General features: G+C 56.3%; 1 protein-coding gene across 2 annotated transcripts in view; it reads right to left on the bottom strand.

Annotated features, from left to right (window-relative positions):
• Nucleotides 1-20,828, bottom strand: part of LOC116941085 (polypeptide N-acetylgalactosaminyltransferase 13) — a 64,769-nt gene that overhangs the window by 5,174 nt on the left and 38,767 nt on the right. For both annotated transcript variants that reach the window (XM_076066059.1, XM_076066060.1), the window contains exons 4-10: nucleotides 19,286-19,452; nucleotides 13,642-13,849; nucleotides 12,449-12,619; nucleotides 9,335-9,452; nucleotides 4,583-4,763; nucleotides 2,809-2,948; nucleotides 584-682 (exon numbers count right to left, since the gene is read on the bottom strand). In XM_076066059.1, the coding sequence (XP_075922174.1) occupies nucleotides 584-682; nucleotides 2,809-2,948; nucleotides 4,583-4,763; nucleotides 9,335-9,452; nucleotides 12,449-12,619; nucleotides 13,642-13,849; nucleotides 19,286-19,452 (1,084 nt within the window). The remainder of the gene's footprint in view (nucleotides 1-583; nucleotides 683-2,808; nucleotides 2,949-4,582; nucleotides 4,764-9,334; nucleotides 9,453-12,448; nucleotides 12,620-13,641; nucleotides 13,850-19,285; nucleotides 19,453-20,828) is intronic.

Genomic DNA, 20,828 nt, shown 5'->3' with positions numbered 1-20,828 from the left:
CGCGCGTGCCACGTGGAGCGTGCGTGCCACGTGGATCGCGCGTGCCACGTGGAGCCCGCGCGTGCCACGCGGGCTCCACGGCCATCGTCTGTATCGTTCTCTTTATTTTTCTAGCCCGGGATTAATTCACATCGGCTTGTAGGCGATGTCATTTGGTGGAGGCGATGTCATTTGGTGGAGGAGCTTAGCGGAAGTCGCGCAAGCTATAGACGGGCACAGGAGACAGGGCGCCGCCTCACAGCTGGCCTCTCAAGCGCTCGGAGGGGCGGGCGTGAAAAGCACAGATTTGCGCTCGCCCGCCGGCCCAGGCACCCGACGAAAATGCCAACAAACACGTTGCCTTCTGTAAAAAGCACCCGGCGAGGCTCACCGGGAGGAGCGCCTGCCTGGGGACCCGACGGGGCTCATCGAGCCGACCACAGGCACAGAAATGTGCTCCGTGTGTCGAAGCCCCGCGACGCGAGGGCGCGGGGCGACCGCGCGCGGTGACGAAGCAGCGTGGGGGGCACGCGAGAGTCGGCGCTAGGTGCCGCCGTCCGCTCCCAACTCCCCGGCCCCCTGCAAGTTCTTGCAAACTCCGCACCTGGTTGCCTCCCATGCCGTGGCAGTTGAAGATGCCGACCTTTTCGTTCTCCTTCCGCCCCATGTTGTCCAAGCACTGGTTGGTCTCCATGTTGCGGATCTGCACCGCGGGCGGGCGGGCGGGCGGGAAGGAAGAGCGAGCAGGAGACCAAACGAATTGGATGGGGGCACGGTGGGGGGCACGGTGAAGGCACGGTGGGGGGCACGGCAGCACATACGGTGGGGGGCCGTCACTCACCGCGCCGAGTCAGCGTGCGGACAGCCCTGCATGTCCCCACTCTGTTTGTTCAATTAATTTAATTTAAATAAACTGTGCACATTTAATTATTCATTTGTAAATAATTTACGGGGCTATTTGTTTGCGCGTTTGCGTTATGAATGTGCACTTACCGACGCGTCCGCTCGTGCGCGCGGGCGGGGCGTGCATGTGCACGCCCCGCCTGCGCGTGCGAGCGTTCGCATATAAATTATTCCTCGTTTATTTATTCGTGCGTCCGGTTGCATTTTGGAGACGTTGTGCGGCGACTCCGCACGACGGCCTGATTCAGGACGCGCACCGAGTGTCGTCGTACAATCCCGACTTTAAATAATGCAGATTTGAAAATAATTTTCCGTCGAGTTTTATTAATCCACACCACCCCCTCCCCCACCTCCCTCTCCATGCAGTCTACCAAGGAGAATTCATTTCAAATATTAATGCTTTCCCACGCAGATTTCACAAATGTTCTTGTGTATGTTGGAAAAAAAAATCCCACGTGAAGACCCAATTCATTTTCCTCCCTGTTCGGCTCAAGAAGCTGATTAAAACCAGGCTGCCGGCCTCACTCTGCAACTGCGTGCAATTTTGGCTTCATGAATATTGTATGGGCTGTGGCTCTCTCTGTGTGTGTGCGTGTGCACCTGGTGAAGTGTGTCACATCTGCCATTAGTCCCGTCTGCCGCACGGCGAGCGTCCACCACGATGGAGGGACGCGCAGACGGGACACGTCAAGGCTTCATTAGCGGATGCGCAGCTGCGCCCGGCCGCGCGCAAAGACATCGCCCTCCCGTCACAAACGCTGCCGCCCCCAACCGGCGACGCTCACGCCGGCGACGCTACCGTGCACCCCCGCCGCCACCGCCGCGGCCCCGGCAGACACCGAACAATCGGAAGACGCCCTTTGCGCATCCGAGCGTCGAGGTGGTAGGGGCCGTGGGGGCAGGGGAGGGTGCTGAGAGGGAGGGCGGGGAGTGTAAGACACAAACTGGCCCTTAATGGGGGGGCGAGCACGCGCTCCCTTGGACGAGAGCCGTGCCAGAGCCCTGCTTGCTCGCTCAGCGGTCCGCGCCCGCCCGCCCGCTCCCGCGGCACGGTGACGCATCGTGCAGAGGTGTCACAGTGGGAGGATTGGGAGGAGGAGGTAGTGGAGAGGGGCGGTCAGGTTACGGGAGGTAAGAGCTTTGGTATTTCAAGGTGCTTCCACAAGACGATGCGATGACAGGAAAAATCTGGCCTAGTGAAGGTGACCTCCGTGCAAGCGAGGGTTGGAGGCCGGTGGTCCTACATCACGGGCGTAGCAGTTCCGACACCGGGCCTCGAGCTACGCTCCCATGAGCACGTGCATCGTGCACTGCCGTTCACATAGCGCTACTGCCGATAGCTCGCTGGGGTTCATATCCACGACACGTGTGTTCATACCCGGGCCGTTTCTGCATAATGAACATTTGTAATCTCGAGTGGCTCTCATCTGCTTTGAATCAAGGAGTTGGCCTCTTTTCATTTGCGCAAAATATTGGCAGAATTTTCTCCGAGCGGGTCGACCGAGCTTCGTGCCGAAGCCTGCAAGCAGCGTTTCTGCACAAAACCAAAGCCTGAAGGTCCACTTGTGATGTGCGCCACGGCAAGGGGGGCTTCACAGACACGTCAAATCTCTCCTTGTTCTAAGCACGGCTCCATCATCTGTGCCTCACGGCTCCAGATTAAGATTCCGATGCATTTATTAACATTGTTAATTTTTGTCTTTTACGTACATTTTAACGGGAGACAATAATAATAATAATATTACAATTTACAATGCAATTACTGCAACAACAAGTACATTATTTCTTGACCTGGCAAGGATTGCCAGTGCACGACGGTACTTAGCCGGCATCGTCGAGACCCCGGGCTCGAATCCACGTCCTCCCAACACAGCCCGCGTGCAAGGCTCGCGCTCGCCATACACCGGCGGCGACAGCGGCACGCACCTCCCCGAGCGAGTAGTAGTGGCGCGGGATCTGCGAGTCGGGGTAGATGTTCTCCAGGTACCAGGAGAAGGGCTGGCACTGCAGCCGCTCACGCAGCTGCTTGCGCTGCGACACGTCGCCGTACTCCACCTTGGTCACACCTGAGGGCGAGACGACGCACGGCGGCGTAGATAACGGAGCGCGCGGCCGCTGCGCCGAGGTCCACAGCCCGGGGGGGACTCAGGCAGCGGGTGATGAAGAGGAGGGGGGGGGGCCAGGTACCACCCCCCCCACCCACCCACTTGGAGTTGCTGCCGGTCGTGCATCGCGGGCAGAGGCGTCGAGTCTCGGCGCGTCCCTTCCCGTGCCCCCCCCCCCCCCCTACGTAGCGTGCGCGACGCGGTGCTCATCTCGGAAGGATTCCACGAGCCGGGCAGCAGCGTGACCTAGGTAACGTTCAGTGTTGTGAGCTCAGTGTGTTTGTCTTTGTCTCTCTGTGTGTGTGTGTGTCCGTGAGTGGGGAGCGGTGGTGTCGCGGTCAGCGCGCCGTGCCACGAACGCGGCGACCCATGTTCGATTCCCGCCCACGGCCAATACCAGTGATGATTATCTGAACCGGTCATTGGCCTCCCCTAGGTCGACTCAGCCTCAAATTAGTACCTGGTGTGATGTGCCTTCATAGGTGCTCGCTAACTCCATTTGTCTCCAACATTCTGTGAAGGCTATCAAGGAGATCTTTGTCTATAGTGTGCAAGTCAACGTGGATAACGCCTGCGATGCCACGCTCTGCAGACAAGGACTGGAGGATCGATTGAAGTAGATTCGTGCAACTCACAAACATGCTGGGCTGCGAGGTGGCCGTCAAGTGGGCTGAGGAACCCATCTGTATGGAATTTTAAGCATTCATCCCCATTGTGTCCGTGAGGTTTTTCACCGGCCGCTCCGGTTTCCTTCCACGTGAAAATTACTCGTTAAATAGAAACCGATCAAAAGATCCCAATGCAGAACTCCGCTGAAACGGGAGCGAGGCTCGGCGAGGCTTCCTGGATAAGTGGCGGGTTAGACTGCCGTGATCAGGTTGAATGGCACCCTGCTGACTGTCAAGAAACGCGAGCGGGGCCTGGGCAGGGACGGTGGCCGGCGGTCGAGCGACGGAGCGGAAAGTCAAAGGGGTGAACGCGCTCAAGAGGACGTCCACCGTCAATTCGGAGAAGTCGCCGTTGTGTTCAGGAGCTGGGCTGGGTGGATTGTTGCACCGCAGGAACCGCGAGAGACGGCGACAGATTCGTTAAGCCACCGTCCAGCAGTGGATTGATCACTGTTGATGATGACGATGGTGGTGGTGATGAGGAGATCCGGGATGAATACATTTACGCATGTCGAACTTCTTTCGCACCGTACGCAGTCGACCGTGCTCATCGTAAATGCGGGGGAAGGACAACTAAACAAAAAAAGCAGTTCTCACGAAATGAGTTTTCAAGCGAGATGATTTAAAAGTGCATAGCTCCAGTGGCTTCCCAATATCAGATGGAAGAACATTCCAGACGGCCCCAGAAGGCGCACCTGAAAGTGCGCGACGCGGTGACCGCCGTATTTGTTTGATGGCGAGCCAAAAGCCGATGCTGCGAGGATGACCGGAGCCTCTCGTGATGATGGTTCAAGCTCCTTGACGCGATCAGCAAGGTGTTGTGGTTCATTTGTGGCGAGCACTCTGTGTGCAACGAGCGCGACCTCGTAATGCCGACTGCTGTTGTTCTCATCAGCCGGGGGTGGGCAGTGGGCTGTGGATCCTCACCGGGGGAGATGACGTAGAAGAAGTCCTTGAACTCGTCCATCCACACCTCGGCCAGGCGCCGGTTGTTCTTGTTGATCACCTGGCCGGTGCCGCCAGGGAAGGTGTACGGCGTGGCCTTGCGGAACACGTGTCCCACGTGCGAGCACGTGACGATCTCCAGTGAGCCACCGCACTGCCAGATCTGTGCCACCATGCGCGTGCACACACACACGCACAACCAGTCCGGTTCGCTCGGCAAAAAAAAAACGAAAGTGCGCCGCACAACGGAACCCAAACGAAACGATGAAAGACCGCGGCCCGCACGCCGCTCGCAGCGCTATCGTCGTCCGCAGGTCGTCTTGGCAACCGGCACAAGCACGACATCAAGGTTGGATCCTCCCTAACCCGCCACCCCCTAACCCCCCAGCAGATGCATCAGTGAGGAGGAGGAGGTTAAGGATGGTGGCGGCTGGGCATGACCACCGTGGAGAGGAGCTGATCGGCAATTATCCCTCACCCGACGCCCAAAATCTCACCTTTGCGATCCCTTGTCTTCGCGCTGAAGAGCGTTTTGGGAAAGCGTACCAACATTGGTTGACGGTAACGCAGGGAAATGGTACGAGGCACTGCGAATGTAAATACACCGTAATGAGAGAGGGGTTCACATGAACGCACCTGGGCTAGGGGCACCGCACTCTGCCGAGCGGAAGGGAATTTAAAACGACGCGAGTCTTGGTAAGCTTTACAAGCACCGCGCGCTCGTACAGCGCGAGAACAAAGGGACGAGAGTGGTCACGAGTGGACGACGTGACCACTGCGAATAATCGCCCTTCTGGGATCGGATAATAAAAAAGAAAAGTGACGGATTCCTCTTTGCCTGCGCTCCGCACGTTAACTAGTGGCAGCCGTCGCGACGTTCACCCCGGCGCTCTCTTGCTGGCGCTCTCCGCAGACGCAAGAAAAAAATCCGGCATTGCCGCTTGTGGCTCTTGCCGGGCCAAAAATGCACACTTATAAAAATGCAAGAAGGAGCGATGTTTAATACGGTCCTAAAAGCTACAATGCAAGTAATTCCCAGGGAGCAACGAGATAAACGTGTACCCGCATTTACATTAAAAAGCCCGTGGGCAATTTCCAGGGCCGACGCAATAACCGTTTGGTGTTTTATGAGCACAACATAAGTGCTTTTTTCATCAAGACCATCACTAACCCATTTTACGGTAGCTGGTCTGGCCCCGCAGTGAGACGGCGGGAATGGTCGAGGTCCGTGCGGGACACGTATCGCCCCCACAGGACCCACAGGACCCACACCACCTTCCCCGAGTCGAATGGACCGGGTTTACACGTATTTACAATTGTTAACCCCGGGTGTACCCGTGGCCACGTACTGCCTGTTCGACGTGATGCGAGCCTCCAGCCACGGCGTGACACGCGTGCACCCACACGCGTGCACCCACACGCGCGCACCCACACGCGCGCACCCACACACGTGCACTCATACGCGCGCGTGCACGCAGGCACGCGCGCACTCGCATAGACACTGTAACTTCTTCAAAATCGAGCGGCTGGAGGAGAAAGGGATCCAATAATTTAGTTCGTGCTGCAGAGTTCACGGATCAAATTTACCACATATTTACACACGGGGAAAAAATGTAGCAGCAGATTCATTAAGCACTGTTAGGCTAACCAAAGCAAATCGAACTCTAATTTCACTTGATAAAAGCACATCTCGATAAACCTTCTCACTAAGCAGTCGTGACGAGTCTTCGTTGACCCATAATGGCACTTACTTACCCGAGGCTCCTACGTCGGGACAATTCTGCCGATTCCACCCCAATCCCAGGGGAATTTATGGCGCATTGGTAGGTGCTGCAGGGAGGTGTTGCGGGCGTAACGATGCCTCAAATCATTGACCAAAGTCGAGTCTTACGCTCGCGACCCAGAACGTGACGAAACGACGCAAACGGGCGCGGCATAAACGACCACGGAAAAATCCAACGATTCTTTAAAACTCAAATCACGACCCCGAAATTACGACGACTGATTTGCCGTGGGACGAATCGCCGATGCGCGCGCCATGAAAGCGCGGGGTCTGCACCAGGCTGCCCCTGTGGCGGGAGGGGGCCACGTGGGACAGCAGCGTGGGGTGCGCCTGTATCCACCACCATCGCACATCCCCCCCCCCAACTGTGTTCTCCCCTCCCTCGTACTCAGCAGCCAACAAGGGACTCCTAATGGAGATGCATTCTGGGGACTTTCGAGAGCCTCATTAGGGCTCCTTTGTGCTGCAGCGAAGAATGCCAATGGCCCAGTGAGCAGTGAGCAGGGAGAGCCATCACTCTCTGCTGTGCGGCAGTGGGAGGGCAGGACGCGTGCTGGACAGCCGGCTGGTCAACCGCAGGGCGCGACGCAGCGTGGCATGTCGCGCCACACTCTACAGCTCACTGCCCCGATGCCACACTACAGCACTACAGCTCACTGCCACACTGCACCACACTGCACCACATGCCAGTGCCACACCTTACCATCACACCAGAGGACAAACCATGCCAATATCAAGCGGGAGGCTGCATTTGATTATTGTTATTATTTATATGCGGACGTGCTTAACGTGTAGAGACGTAATGAATGCAACCATGAGTCAAATACAAGATCCCTGCCCTCACTGCCTTAAAGACCGTCCATGGACTGGCCCCTGCCTGCCTCTCCTCTCTCATCTCGCTCAATACCCCTCCACGTGCTCTCCTAACTCTCCCCTCTCATCTCTCTCTACTTTCCAAGACGTGTTCTCTGCGCCAGTAACAAAGGCCTTCTTTCAAAACCCAGTTAACCTCCTTTCTGGAATTCCCGACCCCCACCGCCACCTTCCTTTTCATTGCCCACTCAGGAATTTCCTCTTGTCTTCCGCCAATGACCGACACCTCCAATATAACAATGTACATGAGTATACGTGTATATACGTGTGTATAAGTGTGTGTGTGTGTGGGGGGGGGGGGAGCGGTAGTGTAGCGGTAAACGCGCTGCGCAACGAACAGGCTAACCCGAGTTCGATTCCTACTTATGGCCAACACCAGGTGACGATTATCTGGACCATTCCTTGGGGCTCACCCTAGGCCGGGCGTGGTGCTGCCACCCACCCTCGTGTGCTGTGCCGGCCTTCATAGGTACTCCTCATGTGCTGTTCCCGAAACAGCGCATGAGGAGGCGGGTGGACAGCAGTACATCCGGCCGCCCGTGTCTCTTGCACCCGGTACTCATTTAAGAGGGGAGTCGACCTAGAGGAGGCCCAGGACCGGCTCAGATATTCGTCACCGATGTTAGCCATGAAAGGGAATCAAACTGTGGTTGCCGGGACAGCAGTGCAGTGCGCTAACCACTGTGCCTCCGCCTCCCGTAACTACTACGCGCACGCACGCACGCGCGCACACACACACACACGTACACGGGCGGGCAGTATATTTCCAAATCATTAAAATGTAACGAAAAATGTTTGCGCGCTGCATAATACATGAGAGCTTCACGGCTTCCCATTGCGCCCCGCTCACCCAAGTTCCACCGCCGCCTCGGCCCGCGGAGCAACGGCGCGCACACGCACGTCAACGCGAGCCAGCGCCTCGTCACAATTAATCAAACGCTTTTGACGTTTTCACTCCGTCCGTCCTTTTTCGCAGCTTTCCGCCGAGTCCACCCGCCGCCGATAACCGCCAACAAAGGCACCGGCGTTGGATTGTTTTGCTTTGGTGGGGGGGGGGGGAGGTGTGTGGGGGGACGGCTGGTGCGGAGAAGCATGAATAAATTATCCCTCTCTGTTTGTTCGGCTTGGCACATGAAAGCAGCGCGGGGACTCTTTGTCGGGGAATAATACACCTGCAGACGGGAGGGCTCTGCGCGGCATTCCCCAGAGCATCGCTACAAAAGGGGACGGGCCCCCTAATTAAACCCACAAGGTTACCGCAGGTAAACCGGCCTGCTTGCCGCATGAAACGTTCGCTTCAAGATAGTCACACGGCCAAACAGCACGCCACTTTGCATACCATTTTCGCTCGGCCGCGATTTTAAAAATAATAATAATAATGGCATATTCAGCAGTGTGCGGCTGATTAAGGCACGGCCGAGGCAATTCGTTTGCATGCACGGTCAGCTCTGTTTTATGTTTTGCACGTGCGTTCACAACTGTCAGTCGCTAACGCAACACGCTGCTGCACTAACGAGCGACGCGCTCCGCGGAGTTGGGAGAAGCGGGGCCGCGGGGTTAAGCGCGCGTGTGGACGGCATACAGAGTCGCGCGCAGCACAACCGTGCACTGCGACACACCGAGCGGGCCGGCGCACAGGGGGAACGCAAAACGACAGAGACGCTCACCACACCACACCAGCCGACACACACCATCACGCAGTGGTGGCACCTAATAAGACAAAGAACCCCCGTACAGCATTTAACAGACGGTCGGGGCAAGTGCTGTTAGCGAGCACCTACGAAGGCCGGCACTGTGGCACACGAGGGGGTGGGGTGGCCAGCACCACGCCCGTCCGCCTTTGTCTCCCCAGTGATGACGTTTACACACCACACCAGCTACTCATTTGAGGCTGAGTCGACCATACACACACAAACACATGCAAGCGCGTACCAGGAAGTGTTGGCCTCCACACCACCACACACTCGGCACGCCGTAACACAACAGCGAAAGACACCATGCAGACAGGAACACACAACACACGTGGCGTGGCACACGGGAGGAAGTGTGGCAGCCCCGCCCAGAAAGAGGTGACCAACCCGGAAGGACATCTCCAGGTTCTCGCCACCCCAGATGTCCATGCCAGGGTCGTAGGAGCCGATCTCCTGGAAGTAATCGCGGTCGATGGCAAAGAGCCCCCCTGCCATGGTGGGCGTCCTGGGTGGGCGGGCGGGCGGGCGGGCGGGTGGGCGGAGAGGACGGAGGGGATGGGATGAGAGGGCGGGAGGAGACAACGTGTCATTAGAAGGACAGCATATTGTGAAATCGAGCATCGCGGGGAAAAACATAGTGGCTGCTGTGGCTGCGACGGCTTCTGCAGGCGCACGCGACCGCACGCCGAGCCGGCCACATTCTCAAATTACCTTCAAACTCGCCCAACCTTTCATGCAAAGACAACTGGGATTCACATGGAGCCCTACGCGTGCCTGCGTCCCCACGATGCTCGCAAAAAAGGTGCACACGCGCATCGAGATCATTTACAGATTGAGGCGTAATTTTTTTCTTTCAAGGGGAGGAGGGAGGAGGATTAGAGGAGAAGAGAGACAACGGTGAGATGAGAGTATGGCAAAGGTGCAAATGAAGGCTCTTTCGCAGAATCACAGTCCGAAGCCTTGAGCCGGGATGTGAACGACGGTGGGGAGGGGAAGTCCTTAAGTCTGAAGCTGTGGTGTGCCAGGTGTAACAGACCAGGTGTTCAGGCCAGGTCCATTATTAGGTGTGAGCCAAAACAGCAAGGATGGTAAAATCTGTCAGCTGCATCTGCCACTGCGAGCTACGTGGCTGCACACGCGCGAGCGTTGGGCGCGCGTGCGTATGCGCACGCCCGGGATAAGGGAAATATTATTTTTTGCAGTTGACAAAGGTAATTTTTTTGTAACATGTATTACAAAAGACAGCCACGTATGTTTCACAACTCTATTCATCGCCCGCACTTATGCAAACAAACAGCGGTGTCTATCTTGCGGCTCCCACTATTCACGCGCCCGAGCCGCGGCAACAACAAAAAAAAAGCCACGACAGATGCCGCTGGGAGTGAGGCGCCACAATATCAAGCAGACGGCGCTCGCGGCCGCCCCAGCCGGCGCTCACGTCGCGCCAGCGTGCGGGGGAAGGGGGGGTCGCTACCTGTGAGCCAATCCCACGAATCTGACCTTTCAGCTGCAAATGCTACGTCCTTTACCTGGCGCGACCCGTTCCTCCCGAGCGAGCGAAATCATTTTGCCGATGCCACGGAACCCTCCCCACCAGAGCCACGCACCGCCGCCCAGGGACCCGGACTTCTACAGCAGCAGGACTCCTGACAGGTAAAGTGGCTGCGTCCATCCATCCGCGGAGAGGTGACCGACTTCCCCCCGCAACCCCCCCCCGCCCTTCCTCTCTGCTCGCTCCTCCCCCCCCCCACCACGACGCGACGTAATCCAGTGCCCGCCCTTCCCACCGCCGCACGTCGCCCCCCCCCCCCCCCCGCCCACCCCCCAAAAACGAGATAGTCCGCGGCTGTTTGAACAAATCTGGCTCGGGTCCAATTTCGACGGCAGCGCGCTTAGCCCTCATTAGTCATAACTCGGGGAGAGCGAGAGACAACAAATGCAGCAGCGGCGGTCCTCCCCGCGGCACGTCTGATCAAATTGACCTGTCCCTTGCTTTGCCCCCCGGAAGCGCGCCGTGACGGTCGCGCAAAAGAGGCGCGCAAAACAATCGGTGCCCGGCGAGACGCGCCGTGATGAAAACCGAGGAGGCAAAAAAGCGTCGTGAAAGGCGAGGAAGAACGTTGTGTTCACTGCCCGAGGCGGCAGAGCGGCAAAACTAAGCACCGCAAAGCAAGCGGGTTCGCACACGCCCCAATTGTCAAAGAACACATCACTGCGGGCACCGGGTGGCGGTCGTGGCTAAAGTGGCCTCGCGATGAGCGATGGACGGGGAAGCGCACAAAAAAGGCAGCCTTTGCAATGCATGTGTGTGTACTGTATTCGGCAGAGCCAGGGCCTCCAGGGGGCACTGACACTACAACGGGCTTTGAAAAAAAAGAGCACGGCATGAGAAAGAAGGCTCTCAAATAATAAAGAATAAAGAAACCTTTCACAGCAGTCGCCGAGAAGATAAAAAACAACAACTCGTGCGTCGCCACTGAAGAGCGGCGACGGCAATGGGCGGGCGGAACCATGCGTGTGATGTAAACGGAGCCCATATTTCATGGTAAACCAGGAAATTCCATGCCTGACCACATCCCCCCCCCCGCCATCGCGCGGCACGGCCATCAGTCTTGGCCGCGGTGATGCGATGCAGTGGCTGGGAGCGGCGGGAACGGCGCTGTGATGTATATGCAAAGATTTTCCGTCATTTATTTGGGCGCTCATGTCTCCATAAAAGTCCAACTCAAAAATCCACCAGTTTTTTGTTTGTGTCCACCTCGCAGCGTGAAATACTGAGGGCGGAGACTTTTTGGAAAACGCAAACGATTGAAGCACGAGCTTCCCGAGTCACGTGCAAGTCGAAGCCGCGGGATCGGGCTGGCATGCGACGGAGCTGCCAATTTATTTATTTATTTCCCCACAGAGCAGAGCGGTTTCTATTTGGGGAATACACAACAATAAGACACTGACGACCTTCCTGTAATAGCCCAGCGACCTGATGAAATCCCGAGAAGAGCAATCTCGGAAAGAAATTAAAAAAATAAAACCCGACACCCGTCCTTTCTTTACTCCCGATGACATCCAAACGAAAAGGGTGAAATGTTTGCGACAACGCACCACCCTGGGCCAAACGGCGTGCCGGCACGGATCGCTGCCTCCCCCTCTCAATCTCGCGAGCACACGCTCTCGCCAACGCAAGCCCCAAAACCCCACTCCTCCCACCAAAATGTGAGACGCCCCTTGAAATCGATAACTCTTTTCCCGCCCACTACTCGTAAAATCAACCGGCTCGTTCAGTCTCCGCCGCCTGCCTTCTCTCTCTCCTCCCCTTGTTCCCATTTCCTCCCGCCTGCTTCCGCTCGCCCTGTCGATGCGCACACAGCGTCCCGTGGACCCACCGTGCGGCTCTCCCACCACCGCAGGCCCGGCCTCTCAGCCTCTCGCTTAATGCCCACCACCTGACGCCCGCCCCCGACCAGCTGCACGGACGACAGTAGCCTCTCGGTCTCCCCTTCTCACCTGACGGGAAGGGTGCGGTCCCCTTTCCGCCGGTCCATCTCTCTCTGCGGCACCGGGTACCAGCGGAAGTTGAGCTTCCAGTTGAAGCCCCCGTAGGTCATGTCGGAGCCCGTGAGGTACTCGAAGGTCTCGTCGCTGATGACGTCGATCACCGGGCAGACCACGGCCTTCCTGCTCCCGGCCACACGCGCACACACGGGGGTGCGGCAGAGGTTAAAGAGCGACCGCCGCGACGGGCCACGTGTGGGTTAACGCGCGAGCGAGGACCGGCGAAGGACCGGTGAGCAGGTGAAACCGGAGAGGGCTTTTTGTTTGGACGCGGTGCCCTTTTGGGGATGCACGACGGCCGGGCTCCATGGACCTCCGGGAAGGCACAGCTTGTCCGGCAGGACCACACCGACGCACGTACGTATGGCAGCCGCGTGTAAAATCTTACCGATAGAAAAGAAATCCGACCCATAACATTTACACTGTTAGTCGTCCTGACATATAAAACAGCACCACTTCAAAACCCTCGGTCTATAAAAACTCACGCCTTCAAACGCCCTCACATACCAATTCAAAACACCTATGGCCAGTTGCTTAACACACTAGGCGTGTAATGAAGCATTGATTCATCAATCGAATGGATTCTTACGCTCACAATATACGCATCAAATTGCGCGTGAAAATCAGATTTTCTTATTTCGCACATTATAGCCTCCCATCCCCCCCACCCACAAACTATCCGCCATGGGGGAGGCCCTCAACCAGCAGTAGATTAACACAATGGCTGTATACGAACTGATGCACATCATATGCAAATGGATAGGGTTTAGACCAACGGAGTGCACACAGAGTACAAATAAGACACCGAAAAACTGACTACGCGGGTCGCACCTCGATTTTCTTGGCGCGAGGGGGGTTACAACCCGGGAAACTCAGACCCCGTCGTGAAGCCGAGGCATGATCGCAAAACTCCCATCATGCCTTGCGTGCCACGTAACCACCACCCTGCATGCACGACGCCTTCCAGCCTCGTCCAGGCCACCAGCCCCCCAAAACAGCCGGACGTGCGTCCTTATTATCATCATTACTATCCTCCAGAGCGTCGACTCAAGGAGCTAAAAATGTAGCCGTCCCATCGAATCGCGCAGCGGGCAGGGGCAGAGACAACGGCAGGAGCGTTCGACGCGCGCCATGCTGGCGGTCACCTGTCCTGCTGCACGCGCGCCACCAGCGGCTCGAGCCAGCCGGCGGTGCACTCGCAGTGCGCGTCCAGGAACGTGATCACCTGGCCCCGCGCCACCGCCGCCCCGCGCAGGCGCGCCCGGATCAGCCCCGAGCGGCGCTCCATGCGCAGCACTCGCACCGGCTTCTCCAGCGCCCGCACGTGCTCCTCCAGGCGGCTCTTGAGGAAGTCTGGGGCAGGCCGAGTGGGCAACGGGCAAACGGCGAAGCGCAGAAGGGATGAGGGGCCGGGGGGCGGCGGGGCGCGGAAGGAGGTGGTGCGGGAGACACGGGTCACGGGGTATGGGTCAGAGTGCATAGGGCAGCGAGAAGGGAGCACGGTGGGGAAAAGGGCGTGGGGTATGGAGGCAGAGGTCAGGGGGCATGGGAAATACAGCTGTACACGTCACCGGGTCACCGCATAACTGTCACGGCATTTGGCATGCTGACGACAACAACAGCTTTGTCGTTTATTATTGTTAGTCGCTGTCTATTATGATTACGACTATTGGAGTATCCAGCTGGGTGGAGCTGTGGTAGGGACCTCCCGACTCACAATCAGACGGGTCGCAAGGTCAAATCTCGGTTGGGGGGGTCGGCTCGGCCCATCGTCCCTGCAGGGTAAGGTGGGCTGAGCCGATTCTCACCCCTTTCGGGAAATGGGTCACCTCCATCGGAGGGTGGAAATGCCACCGTGCTGACGCCGGACGCCACTGTTCATTTGGGCAGTGGTCTATCAGACTCGTGTGTTATTACAGGAAACAGACAACGATGATTATGAGACAGAGCAGCCTCCTTTGCTAGATGGGCAAGTTTTAATCGTTTAAAAGACGCATCAGCTTTGGATTTTCACTTGCGCGACAGGCAATTACAGATGACTTGCCACCAATGGGGTCGCTTTTTATAAAGTTGTGTCTATGTAGTGTGTGTGTGTGTTTTGTTATATATGTATAAAACAGAGAGACAACGGCAGTATCTTCTTCAGCGCATAAACTTTACAACAATACCTTTTGGAGAAAGCAATTATCTGAACATTGCTTTTGGGAGGGTGGACAGGGATTAGAGATGGGGGAATGGTAGTGGGGAGGGCCGAACACACACGCACACGCGCGCGCGCGCGCGCGGGTGTTCACTCGCGAATTCCGGACAGCCCCAACGTGGCGACGCGCACACAACGGCGTACGCAGAAAACGCGGGAACTCGCGGCGCGAGCGGGAGGGGGAAAAATCCCAACCTAAGCAAACGCGGCGAGAGTTGTAAAAACCACCTTGACGTACGCCCCCGCGCGGATAAAAGGCTGCCAGGCGAGCAGGTGTTTGACGCAGGAGATTTTTACGCAAGGAGGGGAGATTTCCATTCTGGGGCGCGGCAGCCCCACCCCCTGGCCGCGCACCTTCCCCTCCATCCGTCTTCATCGCGGTCCCATCGCGAGGATTTAGCGGGGAGCAGGGGTGATCGTATGACGGCTCACTCTCCCCTTGCTCCGCAGTACATCCCTCATCCTATCAGGGCACACGGCCCTCCCGACTCTGCCATCCATCACCGTTCCCTGGCACCGCGCGGCAGACAATCCGGCTCGGGCGGCGCGCACTCGGTCAATCCGCCGGCCCCCGCTGTCTGTACCGCTTCCAGGAGCTAACATAAAGATGTCAGCGCGTCACGTTGGCTGGATGGGAAAACACCGGAGCGCCATGCAATATGCGCCACACCGACCGCGAGCGCATGAATAATATGCAAAGTGTGTCTATCACACGCGAAAGCATCTGTCACAATCTAATATATATGCATAATACACAAGCAGGCTCACGCACATGAATCACGCAGATTTCCAATCGTCGCGAGGCCTTGTAGCGCGGAGCTGCGCGACGCGCAGGTGAATCGTCGCTTCGGCGCCCCAATTAGCCGAGCGTCCCCCAATCGCGGGACGTGTATCGGCACGCGCACGGGGGTGGGGGATGGGGGGGGGGTCATCGAAAGGGATGCGCATGGCGAGTCGATTCGCGAGAGGCAAACGTTCACGGAGCCACGTTGGAGGCCAGCGGAGGCAAGGTGAGTTGCGGCCTCGCTCGGCGGGGGGTGGAGCGTGCGCGAATCGCAGCCGCGGTTGTGGGAGACCGCGCGTGCGCTCTGCTCACAGTCATGTCAGCGATTGTTTAATTGGAGGGGGGGGGGAAACACAAAAGGCGTAGAGAAATAACGTCAACAACAGAGATTTCAAAATAATAATAATAATAATGCACTTTCCGAGCACATTCATTAGCAGGGTGGACAGTTATGAAATTAGGAAATTATAAACCGCTGGTCATTTTTTAAAATGTATATTTATTTATTCATTATAATTATATTTTTCATAAACGTCTCAGTTGAATTAGGGCGGTGGGCTCGTTGAAAAATCAGCAACGTTCCTCGGTCCGGGGGGTGGCATCCGTGCTTCCTCCTCCCATTTATATATCATACTCAGCCACGAGGGATTTCACGAGCTTTATTTTCTCACGGGCATTTCACAACTCCTTTTTGGCTCCTGCCAGCATCTACGTTTGTTCGATGCTTCAAACTCCACGTAGGGCCGACTGCACATTGTGCAAGGACTGAAACGACGCAGAGCTGGGGTTCACGCGCACCGCGCTACCACAGCCCAGCGTGAGATGTTCAATTCCTGTCCCCCCCCGCGCACGGCAATCGCTTTCTGGACCCGACTCAACCTGCGCCTTGCCAAGGTTTACCCGGCCTGAACGTGCGGACCCGGTGCGGTCATCAGAAGCATGGGTGGGGGGGCGGGGGGGGGGGGGTTATGAGTGATGCAGGCCCCACCGCCCACTCGTGCTGCGCCAGCATTAATAACGGATCGTCGCCAACGTAAAAAAGCTCAAGAAATATATTTACATTTTACCAGGTTAGGCCAACTGCGCCATACAGCTCTTTTTCAGAAGCGACCTGGCCGCGAATGATAGCTCAACGAAGTGGCTCGTCTTGTGCAAATGTATAACAGCCAAAGACCCGGAACGCATGTTTCTTCATGTGGAGGGAAAAACCGGAGGACCCGGAGAAAAATCCACGTGACCACTTAGAGGACATGCAAAGTCTAAATATACAGCAGGCGTCTCAGGGTCGGGATCGAACCCACGACCTCCTGTATACCAGGCGAGGTAGTTAACATCCCAAACTGATGGGTCATCTAGCAAATTAAAGAGTTCCTTTTTGGGCTTGCACAACAACGTCGATGGTTTTAGGCCTGTGCACGCCGTATGCGGCGATGATTTTAAGCGGAAGAAAGAAAGAAAAAAGGAAAAAAACCTTCGAAGATATAATTCCCCCCAAAAAAACCCATCAAGCCCTTTGCAGCAATGGCCTTGGAAAAAAATAAATCCACAATATTACCCAATTACAGTGCGATAGTCTATTGGCGTGGGTCATATTAAGGGACAGTCATGAAGCGTAAAGGCGCTAATCATCACTCCAACTAGGGCAGGCATGGGGAGGGAGGTAGAGCGCTCGGCAACGTGATGCGCGGGGGGGATGGGCGAGCGGCAGGGTCAACACACAAGCCGCTCGCAAGATTGAACGTAAATTTCCCGCGTTCAGAAGCCGTACCAAGTTGGCAAATTGTAAAGCATTTTCCTTCTCCGGCGGAGCCATTTCGGAGGCGCTCGCCGTGACAGCGGTCGCAGAGTTATCGGGGTCCGTCTCGCACGCGCGGGCACAGCGATCACGGTGGGGTATGGGCACCGCTGGTACCGCCAACCCCATCTCGGAGACGCCGGCGCCAACGGCGAGGTGCTGTTTCATACGCAGGCATTCGCGACAAATATTATGATTCACAATTCGTTTATTTTGGGTTAGGTCATCGCGCAGGTATAATGTAACATTTCAACTAGAACCCTCCCAATTGTGACCTTGATTTGATTCATTAACTTTGCAACATTCCTCCTCTTCCTGCTGGTTTTGATAGGCTCTGTCGGCTGGTGAAAGGTTATAGTGTAAAGATGTTTTCCATTATACCTCCACGGCGATCTGACCCAAAATAAACTAATCATGAAGGCACACTACTGGCTAAACATAAAAGCGCACCTGCAAGTGCTGTACCGCGTGCCTTGGTGCCGCGCAAGTGGGTATCCCGTGTGGCCTCCTGTCAGCGAACACTTCACGTGCCCTCAAAGTGCGCCGAGCCGGCACAAGCGCTGCGGTGACATCGCCGCCACTCAGTGGCGAACGGCGGTGCGCAGATGTTGTTGTAGCACGAATGCAGTGTTATTAAACGTAGGAATAGGAATTGGCATAAGAATAAGGTGCGCACGAGCGAGTACACGGGTGGGGTGCGCAGCATTGCAGAGTGGCACGTTCACGGCCGCGCTCCCTAAGCGCGGTTTGCCGGAACGCTGAAGTGTGAACGACCGTCATAAAAAATACGCCTCTTTATTAATTTCAATAGCTCTGGACGTGGACACTTAAAACGAAGTTACTTCATTTAACCGAGCGCGAGGGTGAACGGCATAGGTTGGCGTTTGTTGCTTGTTGTGATAAAAATCAGACAAATTATTTCATTCAACACGTCGGCTTTTGAGACCAATATTGTAATTCGTAATAAATTTTTTGGTCATGTCGCGCGAGTGAAATGTGTGTCGTGCACCCTCCTCCACCAGACACTACCTATTTAAGCCCCAAGACTGGAGGACATTTTTCAGATTTCTGATGATGCTCGTTGTAACTACCAGCTGAACGTCAGCCTACCCAGTGGTTAAATGTTGCGGATCGCCCTCCAACAACACACTGGTGCTGGGTGGAGGAGGGTGTACAACACACATTTTACTCACGCGATCTGACCCAAAAATACGTCACTTTATCATTTAGTTAAACAGTTAAGAGTCTGCCGAGGTGACTCGGTGGCTATAACACGCAGCCCACACAAATTCAAATCAGTCGTCAACTCATCCCAACATTCCTTTGGGAGGCGTTGATAAGTTGGCAACTGCTTACTAAGACGTCAACATTGTTTGTCTTATGGCTAGAATCACCCCCCCGGCAATAATAGACTCCCCGCCCACGACAATAACGATATGGAATTCTCCAACCCCATCTCAGGGCTGTAAACAAAGAATTCAATTCCACCCATGCTCATGTGAGCAGCAAACCAATTTGTGTGTTTTTAAAAGCCACAGGGGCTATGAGCCACAGAGGTTGGTAGTGCAGGCGTGTCGGCCGAGCCCGACAGGGGCACCCCCTGCATACCCCCCCGGTGTCCACACGCAGGGGGCTCCGCCAGGGTTGCGCACGCGTCACCTCCACCCCACCAAGGGGGCTCGACCACGGCTTGGCGTTGGCGGCTCACGCCCCCCCCCGGACCCACCACGACCGCCGCTCGCACTCGCGCTCAATAATTTACAAACACGAGCCGGGGGTTGTTTGACAAATGCAGCCACGTGCCCGCAGTGGCTCCGGCGCGTCCGCCACGGGATAATGAACAGCTGTTAACTGCTACCTGCACACACGATATCTCCAGGGTAAATTTCTGAGGATGCGAATGGATTTATTTTTACATCTAAATAATCCTGGCAGCTTGGGGGAACACGCCGGTATGAGCACGCGCACTCACGCGCGCGTAAGCTCACACACGCACTCGCGAGCACGCACCTCTCTCGCTGGCGTCGTCCACCAGGATGACCTCGCGCAGGAGGTGAGCGGGCGAGCGGTTGATGACGCTGTGAACCGTGCGCAGCAGGGTGCTCCAGGCCTCGTTGTGAAACACGATCACCACGCTGGTCTGCGGGAGCCCGTCCGCGTACACCTTGGTCTTGCAGCTGCAGGGGGAGAGGGGGCGCGACATGGGGGGGGGGGGGGGGGGGGCGGTCACGGGCGGCGGAGTATTTTAGTATTTATTTCTGAACCAGCTGGACGCTCCCTGTCGCCGCTGCTCCGCGCCAAAGCCCCGCCGTGCCGCGACGGCGTTGTTCGCGCACTTCACGCCGAGAAGCTCCCCGGCGCAGCGTCTCCAACCCGAGTTGATGCGGTGGCTTACGAAAAAATGCCCGCCGTGCCACCGAAGCTAAACCGAGTTGGTTTTGTCGAGAGTCTAAGCTACGCGAGCGTGGGGGATCTTTCCGACTGCACGCCGCGCACTAAAAGTTTCGCCAACACGCGCCGCGGCATTCTGCTTGCTCAAGGAAAATTTCAACGAGACGCGTGTCTTTTGATCTGTCACTGAAGAGCCCTGGGCCATCATCCCGTGGAATCAGTGTTGCATCTTTTATGCAAGCTTAGCAAATTAACTTGAGAGCCAATTAAAATTCGGTTCACAAGAGCGTAGTTCCCCGGCACGGCTTTCCCCGGTGGCACACGAACACTCACTTGAATGTTCGTAAAACCCCCACGGTCGCACAAACGAGAATCATCGCTAACAGCATCACCTGTCCCGACACAGCAAACAATCCAAACACATTTTCGAATAAAGATTTAACGCACAACGTTCGCATGCGTGGCAGTTAACCGGACAAAGGGAGTGCGCGCAAGAGCGGACACGCGCAGGGAGCAGATTTTTGCAGCCTTGCCGTCCGCGATATTGAACCTGCGACGACAAAGCGGCCAGACGCAATGGAGCAACTCCTTCACGTGCAGCGTCTCCCACCGGCATGCACGCACACGCCACTCATTTGAGGAATGAGGGCGGCGGGGGGGGGCTGCGAAGGCTGGGGGAGGGGAGGTGTGATCGCACACACTCCGACCTCTTCCATGAAGGTCACATCACGCTTTCCCTCTGGGCACGGGAGATCACTCCGCACATTTCTATTAGCGCCCGTGCAGGTTTAATTACGCCGATGAGCGTGCTCGCGCTGCCCAAACAAAGACGCAGCGTTTGAATGCAGAGAGGCCTCAACGTTCTCGGTGGGTTTATTGACGCATCGGCAAAAAAAAATTCAATCTTGGCCCTTTTTGTTTGATAAATAAATGATCGTGATTAAGGAGTTAACAAAAAAAAAAAAACCTCGTAAATAATTAACATTTCAAACATGATCCGTCACTGGAGACCAATTTAATTAGTTCAAAGGTCCCGGCGAGCCAGCGACCGGGGAGAGAGCGATGTGCGAGTCGCCGCTGATCTCCCGCACCTCTCCATCAGCGCCAGCACAACATCAATACTTCCATTCTGTGAGAGTCACCTCCCCCCCCAGCCAGCGTC

This window comes from Petromyzon marinus, chromosome 10, assembly GCF_048934315.1.
Source record: "Petromyzon marinus isolate PM22_M1 ecotype Great Lakes invasive population chromosome 10, UKy_Petmar_22M1.pri1.0, whole genome shotgun sequence".
Taxonomy (NCBI): Eukaryota; Metazoa; Chordata; class Hyperoartia; order Petromyzontiformes; family Petromyzontidae; genus Petromyzon; species Petromyzon marinus.
Note: the sequence above shows the minus strand (reverse complement) of the source record. Positions and strands in the feature narration are given on the sequence as shown.